Here is a 9,218-nt window from a genome sequence, read left to right on the forward strand (position 1 = left end):
TTATTTTTTTTATAAAATCTAAATTCAAACTGAGTAATGAGCTTATATTAAGGGGACAAAGTGGTAATTATCCCACCCAAAACTTGATAGTGAATTTAAATAAATGATATGTGTCTAATTCTAACTAGAGAAATTTACACAAAAAACTATATTAAGCAAAGAAATAACAATTATACGTTGAGGTGAGATTTTTTTTCATTTGTACGGTCGAAGACATTTTTTTTTTACTTTTTTACAGTTTACACTATCAGTCGATCTTCCTCTTGGATAGGAATGGTGGTGAGGCAGAGCTTCTGTTTCTTAGTGACTGTGTTTGTCAGATTCTTGGCCGAGATTGGTAGTTAAGCAGAGCTTTGGTGTTGCCGGTGTTCCCTGTTGCTTTTAGGCCCCCCTCTGGTTCTTCGTCATTGTATTCACCGAAGTCAGAGTCAGAGTCAACTTGGTAGATCTTTGGCCAAAAATGGTGGATGGGGTAGAGATTCAGTGTCAAAGGATCCAGTCGTGAGCCATCGGTGTACGTCGACGAAGTCGACTAGAATTGTAGCAAAGATGACAACGATACCTTAGTTGGATGGCTGAGGAGTTGCCTGAGCTTGCCGAAGCATTTGTTGAAGTCTACTGTTATTCTTGCTCATGGTGAAGGTGGAGAAGCTACGAGAATGAGTCTTTATTCCTATGTAGTTCTGGTTTGATGATGAAGACAATAATTTTTGTTGATGAATAGCTAGATATCAATGCATATGCCTTGATTAGTGGATTCAAAGATATTATTTCAATAATTTTGTCTTGATCTTTGTAAATGGTTGGAACTAATAGAACTAGTCACGATGATACATGTCTATCTTTGAGGAAATAGTAGTGTTATGTGTCAAGTTTATTTTATTAATTCTGTAATATAGTTGTAAGGGAATAAGTCAAGTAGTAGATTATTGTTATGTGCTTCCTTTATATGTAGCCATTGAATAAAGACAAAAAATGTCAAGCATTTATCAAACAAAACTAGTTGTTTAACCTGGTTATTATTTTATTGTTATTTATTTATTTTGCCATTAACAATATAGACAAGTCCAAGGGTACCAGTTCGACTGTACCATCTCAATATTTAAGGCACCCTAAACAAAAAAACACAATGAGATATAATAATGCAAATTTATAGGCTGAGCTGATTTGAGTTTGTTTTGTTTATGATACTTTTTTCCAAGTTAATTTCGAATTTATTTTGGATATAAGTTTAGTTATTATTTATATATTAGTTTATTTTTACACATTAAAATGCAGTAGCAATTTCTTTTAAAAGTTTTTGTTTGGTTTATTTTTTGTTGATGTAGTTAGTTGATATCTAATTAATTTTTAGTTGCGTTTTTTGACAATTTATTAATGAGTTGATCTCAAGTTGTATTTTTAGTTTATTTTTTGTATATGTTTAGTTGTTTTGAGATATATTTTGAGTTTAATTTTGACACATTTTAAAGAGTGTGGATAATTGATTTGTAATTTCTTTTTCAACTCTTGTAATCAGGTTGTTGTCTAGTTGATTTTACATTGATTTTTCAACGCTGTTTATTGTGAGGATGATGTCTAGTTGAAACAATATTTTTGTAATTATAAAACTTTAAAAATTGTATTTTGAAAAACTTGAGTTAGTAAAATTGAAAAAAAAAATTATTAGTCGTAAAAATGTAAAAAAAAACATAAAAATGTTTATTTATGAAAAAACTCTTTTTAAGTAATGATAAAAAAAAGAGTGAGAGATAAATTGAGAGAGAGATTTGTGTTCTCTATATGGTAATGTTAACACTTGATCTAAATAGTTTACTTTTAGTTTCCTGGTATTAATTACAAACAATTAATATAAATAGTTGGCTATTTTCTTTCTTTAATATCTAAGATGAAGAGTTAGATGTTATCACCACCAACTTAAGGGAACAATCTAGAATACTCTTGATATACCAATTCACCTAATAATTTACCAAATTTTATGATGTGTGAGGGAGGGGCGAACAAATAGCATCAAAATCTAACGAATTAAGCCCAACTACGTAACATAACATCATTCTTATTCTTAACTTTTAGCTCTTATATGCAGGCTTGGTTTTGCTTATATGAGAGTTTGCCAAAATAATAATTGGTCGTTTTGCAATTACATCATATGAACTATTTTAGATTTTGTTTTGAGCACTAAATTTAATAATATTTTATTTATATTTTGTTAATGTGTGTTATATAAATTGAAAATTATAATATTTAAATGATATAGAGTGGTATAATGTCAAAGTTTAAGGTAAAATAAAAAATGTGAGATTTTAGTTGATATATTTAAAAAACGAAAGTTGAAAAATTGATGTGAGTCATCTAATCAACCATATAATACATGTAGCTCAAGATAACAACATGTGTCATTGAATTTAAATGTATTTGCAGATTTTATTTTGTCACATTATTGAAAAATTAGTAGTCGAACATTATTTTCTCACAAAAAAAAAAAAAGAAAAAGAAAGTTTAACAAACCATATGTAATTTCTATTCCATCTTATTAATCAATAAGCCATTAGATCGTTCATTCATCAACCAATTTCACCATCTTCTTTCCAACGTTGGCACCGTGAAAGAGTCCGACAAAAGCTTGTGGTATACTCTCCAAACCAGTTGAGATGTCTTCAAGCGTCTTAAGACTTCCTAAGCGAATGTGATTCATGGTAGCTGAAAGAAAATCTGGAAAGATAGTCAAATAATCGGTTGTCATAAATCCTTGAATCATGATTCTCTTATATACGATGTCAAGCATATTCGGCGCAGCTCGCTTGTTGGTGTCTGTGTACTCAGATATCATCCCACAACTCACAACCCGACCGAAGCTATTCATGTTAGCCAATGTTGCTTCTAGCATATGAGCTCCAACATTGTCAAAGTAGATATCTATCCCATCTGGGAAGTACCTAAAATTATATATATAAACATTAGTGCTTTATTTGGAACTTAAATTTAAAAAGGAAAAAAAATTCCAAAAAAATTTATTTTTTCTTATTTTGATTCACAAATGGCTTTTACCAGTGGTTCTTAATTGCTATTAAGAACTATAGAAATGAATGTCAACAAAAATATCAACTTTTGTGGGATTTTCACAGATTTTTAACGACGATTAAGAACCACCGTTAAAATCGACTATAGAGAACTATTGTCAATAGTCCCCACCTACTCCATATTGTAGAGGCGGAATTGCAAGGACGGTGGTTCTTATAATGAATGAAAAAAAAATTCTAAAGACTATTAAAAGTTTTTAGGAAAATATTTTCTTCAATTTTTTCTTTACTCTTTTCCCCCATAGTTTTGTTATGTATATGTTTAAATTAGAAGTAGATATATCTATTTCTATGCATCAATATGATAGCATTTATTTATTCACGACAAGTTTGTCTTACTTTTTGAGAGCTGAATTTAAGTTAGGTTGGTCCTTGTAGTTGAATGCATCATCAAAGCCAAGCTTCTCCTTCAACAATGCTACCTATAACCGAATAATATAATAATACAACATTTTAGTTAGCAAAGAAAAATTGTTTAATAAAATGTCTGTTTTGTAATCTAATAATGAGTTACCTTTTCATTACTTCCAGCACAACCAACAACATAGCAACCATATTGTTTGGCATATTGCCCAACCAAGTGGCCTACTGACCCAGAAGCTGCTGAGACAAACACTTTCTCACCCTTCTTAGGCTTTCCCACTTCAAATAGCCCAGCATATGCTGTCAATCCACTAAACCCTGAACCAAAAACATTTGAACAAATTAATCCAATTTAAAGAACCTTATAACAAAAACAACTATAATTTACTCAACTTAGGTATTCTTTAAATTCATAATTATTAACATTAAAAATGGCTAATGAGTTATGAAAAATCACCAAAAACTCCAATTTGGTGTGACAATGGAAACCCCATATCCTTAGGGTGTAGTTTCCTTAACATGTATTCAGATGCTTTTAACACACCATAGTCTGCCCATATAGTCGTTCCCACAACTAAGTCATCCCTCGTATACATAGGATTCCCTGAAGCCACAACTTTGGCCACCCCATAAGCACTAATAACCTGCTCAAGTAAATGTACATTTTGTTATATGTATATATATACATGCCCACTAATATTATATATATACATATAAATGAAAACTAAGTTACCTCGCCGGGAGCTATGGTTACCACAGAATTTGAGGTCTTCTGATCAGAGGAAGTGTGACCCTTGAAGCGGTGTATCTGGTATGGGTCAATGGATATGTACAGATTTTTCAAAACGACATCGTTTGAAAGAGGCTCTGCTGATAGAACAATTGTTGAAGACTTAATCTCAAAATCTGACTCTTTCGGAGTCCCTTTTATGTATGTCTTTGTTGTAACATATCTGTTGATTACTTCCATTGTTTTTGTTGCCTTTGGTATAGTCTCTGTGTGTATATATAAATATATATCCCTATCTAGCTATGTATTAAGTTTAAAGACGAAAAACAACAGAAGAGAAGAAGTAGTATCCTAATGAAAATTTAACTGAAGAAGTCGAAGAAAAGAGGCTGATTTTTTATAACAGAAATATTTATGAATAGAAATAATGAATAAACTTATACTATTCGAGGAGAAGACGAAAAACAAGTGATGTAAATCTACATTATAGGCATATCGTTATTTAAAATTACTATTTATTATGCAAGCATCATTAAGGAAGGAAATTTAATATGAAGGAAAAGTCAAAAGTGCAAAAGGTGATGAGAGAAGAAGGAAAAAGTGACATGTACACTATAATCACCCATTAAAAAACTAGCGATGCACAATTGTTCCTCTAATTAAATCCATATTTTAAAAAAAATTATATAACCTAACTTAATATTATATATGTTGACGCCGTTTTTCAACTTAAAAATGAAGAGCAATTAAACAAAATACCAGAAAAGAAAAACAATAAAAGACACGATTTTTACTTGGTTCGGCAGTTAAAATCTGCCTAGTCCACGAGTCGATGTTATTCAACTATGGAATTCTCTCAAAGCTTTTTGAAAGCAATTTAAGAGAGTATTCCCCAATACAAATGTCTCCGCCCTCTACAAATGAATAGCTCCAATCTATTTATAGATTGGTTTACAGAATATATCCCCTCACATTTCAGGGAGTTATTATTCTAATCTCAAATTACATACAAATAAATAAATATAATTATATAATACGCGTATAAATCCATGATATTCGGGATTTAATAACAGATTACAACCAATCCCTTAGATATAGGGATTCTCAAACAGTAACTATGTTCACACTTGGCTATCGACCTCAAATATTTAAATGCCTTCGAGATCGACTAACTATCACGAGCTCGCTACCTCGGTTTGCCTTGGTCTTAACAAGTAACTTTGTCGAGATCATCCCTTTCGAGCCCATAATGCTCGAGCTTGAACGATCTTGTCTGATGGTAAAAGATGAACCAGGAGACTTATACAAGTGTTGAACCATTGTCATTGTAGCTTCGAGATCGACTTGTAACCTCAGAACACCTTCGAGACCACGTAGCTCTGTGCTCATCACTTTCGACATCGTCGTTTTAATACTCAGCGAGACCATCCTTGACTTTCTCATTAATGCTGATTGTTGACCTATGAAATTGGCCAACAATTGTATGTACAGTATACGATACCTTTTGAATGAAATAAATTGTATAAACGACAGAGTACGCTTATCTTAAGTAAACACACATGAATTTTATAGTGGTTCAGCCCTGTTCTAGTGAACAGTAATAACCTAATCCACTTAGTCTTTAGTATTGAATTACTCGATCGACAATTACAAGTACGAACTGATGAGTTCTCTCGTTAAAAAGAATTTTCTCCCAAAATTCCAGAAAAAGAAGATCCCCTAAAATGAAGCCTTGGGTCCTTTACTTATAGTACCCAAGGGTTGTTACATGACCAGTAGTACTGGGATCATGGTTTGGTACATGATTATTAGGTAGTGGAGATACGCGTCCACCTTTCCATGATTATGAGATTGTGGGTCTTCTCGTTGATTCTCTAGATTGTGGTGGATAATGCAAGATAGAAACCTCTGAGGAAGATGGTAAGTCTCTGTTGGTATGTGAGACTTAGGTGCTAGGCTCGACGACTTGAGCTTGGGTGCTAAGCCTGTGACCTTCTGGGTGTTGGACCTGTTGGGTGATAGGTCTGTGACCTTCTGGGTGCTAGGCCTGATGATCTCAATTTTACGAGAGTGAGTATTTCTTAGTGAAGTGTACTTGGGGGTTTGAGCCGACCACCTTATGAAGAATAGGGCGGGCCGACCACCCAGGTGGTTCTTGAGCATGTCAGGCTGACCACCCTAGGGGTTGGGGTCAGGTCGACCACCCCTAGGGATCCTTGGGCATATTGGGTCGACCACCCTTGGGGTAGGGGTCAGGTCGACCACTCTCATAGACACACTTGGGCCGACCACCCCTAGGGTAGAGGGCAGGCAAACCACTCCTAGGGCTCTTGGGCCTGCTTAGGCCGACCACCCCTAGGGGTAGGGGTTAGACCGACCACCTTTAAGGGGTTTAGGCTTGGCTGACTTCCCCATAGGTCCTGGACCTATCTTTTTCGCCCGTCGGTCTTTTCTCAATACTTTGTCGTTTTCCCTTGATTTGTGATGTCACGTGTCACATTCTCATTCGCTACACCATCCTTGTAGTTTTGAGGGATAACATTTCCCACCCCAAGTTTATTGTAATGTTTTCAACATTACGGTAAACTTGATCTTGGCTCGAGAAACATACCGTAGCAGTACTTAAATAGTCAAGTCCCTCAGGACATTACATATAGGGCTGAGGAAAATATCCAAAAAACCGAATAAATCGCTCAAACTGACTGCCCGAACACTGAAAAAATCGAAACCGACGGAACCAAAAACCGCCTTGGCGAAAACCGACATTAAATCGGTCAGTTTATAAGTTGGTTGCAAACCGACCGTACAAAACGAAACCGACCCAATATGGTTAGGTTCCAAATTTGTGGATATAACATTGTAACTATGTGGTTAGGTTTTCAAATCATAAAGTTAAAATATTTAAGTTAACAAATTAAATTAATCAATTTCATATTAAAAAGAAAGCTAAAAAAAATGGATTCCAATAATCTATATTTTTTTAACTTAAATTTCCTTAAAAATTATTTAAAAAATGAAAAAAATTCAAATTCGGTTTGGGTGGTTTTAACTGATCGAACTGCGATCTAAATCGGTCGGTGTTTTTTGGTGTTGTAAGTAGGTTGGTCGGTTTTTGGATCGCACAAATTAGAACCGAAAACCGAAATCTGGATTTTTGATGTTGTAAGTAGGTTGGTCGGTGTTGCCGGTGTTCCCTATTGCTTTTAGGCCCCCCTCTGGTTCTTCGTCGTTGTATTCACTGAAGTCAGAGTCAGAGTCAACTTGGTAGATCTTTGGCCAAAAATGGTGGATGGGGTAGAGATTCAGTGTCAAAGGATCCAGTCGTGAGCCATCGGTGTACGTCGACGAAGTCGACTAGAATTGTAGCAAAGATGACAACGATACCTTAGTTGGATGGCTGAGGAGTTGCCTGAGCTTGCCGAAGCATTTGTTGAAGTCTACTGTTATTCTTGCTCATGGTGAAGGTGGAGAAGCTACGAGAATGAGTCTTTATTCCTATGTAGTTCTGGTTTGATGATGAAGACAATAATTTTTGTTGATGAATAGCTAGATATCAATGCATATGCCTTGATTAGTGGATTCAAAGATATTATTTCAATAATTTTGTCTTGCTCTTTGTAAATGGTTGGAACTAATGGAACTAGTCACGATGATACATGTCTATCTTTGAGGAAATAGTAGTGTTATGTGTCAAGTTTATTTTATTAATTCTGTAATATAGTTGTAAGGGAATAAGTCAAGTAGTAGATTATTGTTATGTGCTTCCTTTATATGTAGCCATTGAATAAAGACAAAAAATGTCAAGCATTTATCAAACAAAACTAGTTGTTTAACCTGGTTATTATTTTATTGTTATTTATTTATTTTGCCATTAACAATATAGACAAGTCCAAGGGTACCAGTTCGACTGTACCATCTCAATATTTAAGGAACCCTAAACAAAAAAACACAATGAGATATAATAATGCAAATTTATAGGCTGAGCTGATTTGAGTTTGTTTTGTTTATGATACTTTTTTCCAAGTTAATTTCGAATTTATTTTGGATATAAGTTTAGTTATTATTTATATATTAGTTTATTTTTACACATTAAAATGCAGTAGCAATTTCTTTTAAAAGTTTTTGTTTGGTTTATTTTTTGTTGATGTAGTTAGTTGATATCTAATTAATTTTTAGTTGCGTTTTTTGACAATTTATTAATGAGTTGATCTCAAGTTGTATTTTTAGTTTATTTTTGGTATATGTTTAGTTGTTTTGATATATATTTTGAGTTTAATTTTGACACATTTTAAAGAGTGTGGATAATTGATTTGCAATTTCTTTTTCAACTCTTGTAATCAGGTTGTTGTCTAGTTGATTTTACATTGATTTTTCAACGCTGTTTATTGTGAGGATAATGTCTAGTTGAAACAATATTTTTGTAATTATAAAACTTTAAAAATTGTATTTTGAAATACTTGAGTTAGTAAAATTGAAAAAATAAATTATTGGTCGTAAAAATGTAAAAAAAACATAAAAATGTTTATTTATGAAAAAACTCTTTTTAAGTAATGATAAAAAAAAAAGAGTGAGAGATAAATTGAGAGAGAGATTTGTGTTCTCTATATGGTAATGTTAACACTTGATCTAAATAGTTTACTTTTAGTTTCCTGGTATTAATTACAAACAATTAATATAAATAGTTGACTATTTTCTTTCTTTAATATCTAAGATGAAGAGTTAGATGTTATCACCACCAACTTAAGGGAACCAATCTAGAATACTCTTGATATACCAATTCACCTAATAATTTACCAAATTTTATGATGTGTGAGGGAGGGGCGAACAAATAGCATCAAAATCTAACTAATTAAGCCCAACTACGTAACATAACATCATTCTTATTCTTAACTTTTAGCTCTTATATGCAGGCTTGGTTTTGCTTATATGAGAGTTTGCCAAAATAATAATTGGTCGTTTTGCGTATTAATTTTGGGAAGAAAAAAAACAATGAAAATTTGCTAAAATAACAATGTGTTGAAAGTGAAATTACTAGTTTCATATAT

General features: G+C 33.0%; 1 protein-coding gene across 1 annotated transcript; it reads right to left on the reverse strand.

Annotated features, from left to right (window-relative positions):
- Nucleotides 1–2,399: 2,399 nt before the first annotated feature.
- Nucleotides 2,400–4,594, reverse strand: LOC133782700 (2-alkenal reductase (NADP(+)-dependent)-like). The gene is made up of 5 exons (XM_062222054.1): nucleotides 4,177–4,594; nucleotides 3,901–4,087; nucleotides 3,595–3,761; nucleotides 3,420–3,502; nucleotides 2,400–2,936 (listed from the first exon to the last, which is right to left on the reverse strand). Exons 1-5 carry the CDS (start codon nucleotides 4,411–4,413, stop codon nucleotides 2,558–2,560), a joined length of 1,053 nt encoding a protein of 350 aa, XP_062078038.1. The 5' UTR covers nucleotides 4,414–4,594; the 3' UTR covers nucleotides 2,400–2,557.
- Nucleotides 4,595–9,218: the final 4,624 nt, after the last annotated feature.

Source organism: Humulus lupulus, chromosome 6 (assembly GCF_963169125.1).
Source record: "Humulus lupulus chromosome 6, drHumLupu1.1, whole genome shotgun sequence".
Classification (NCBI taxonomy): Eukaryota; Viridiplantae; Streptophyta; class Magnoliopsida; order Rosales; family Cannabaceae; genus Humulus; species Humulus lupulus.

Excerpts from the sequence above, each read along its gene's own strand:
- LOC133782700 (XM_062222054.1), bottom strand. The coding sequence starts at position 4,413 with ATGGAAGTAATCAACAGATATGTTACAACAAAGACATACATAAAAGGG. Across the intron at positions 4,088-4,176 it reads TAACCATAGCTCCCGGCGAG|GTTATTAGTGCTTATGGGGT; the intron begins GTAACTTAGTTT and ends TTACTTGAGCAG. Across the intron at positions 2,937-3,419 it reads TTAAATTCAGCTCTCAAAAA|GTACTTCCCAGATGGGATAG; the intron begins GTAAGACAAACT and ends ATATAATTTTAG.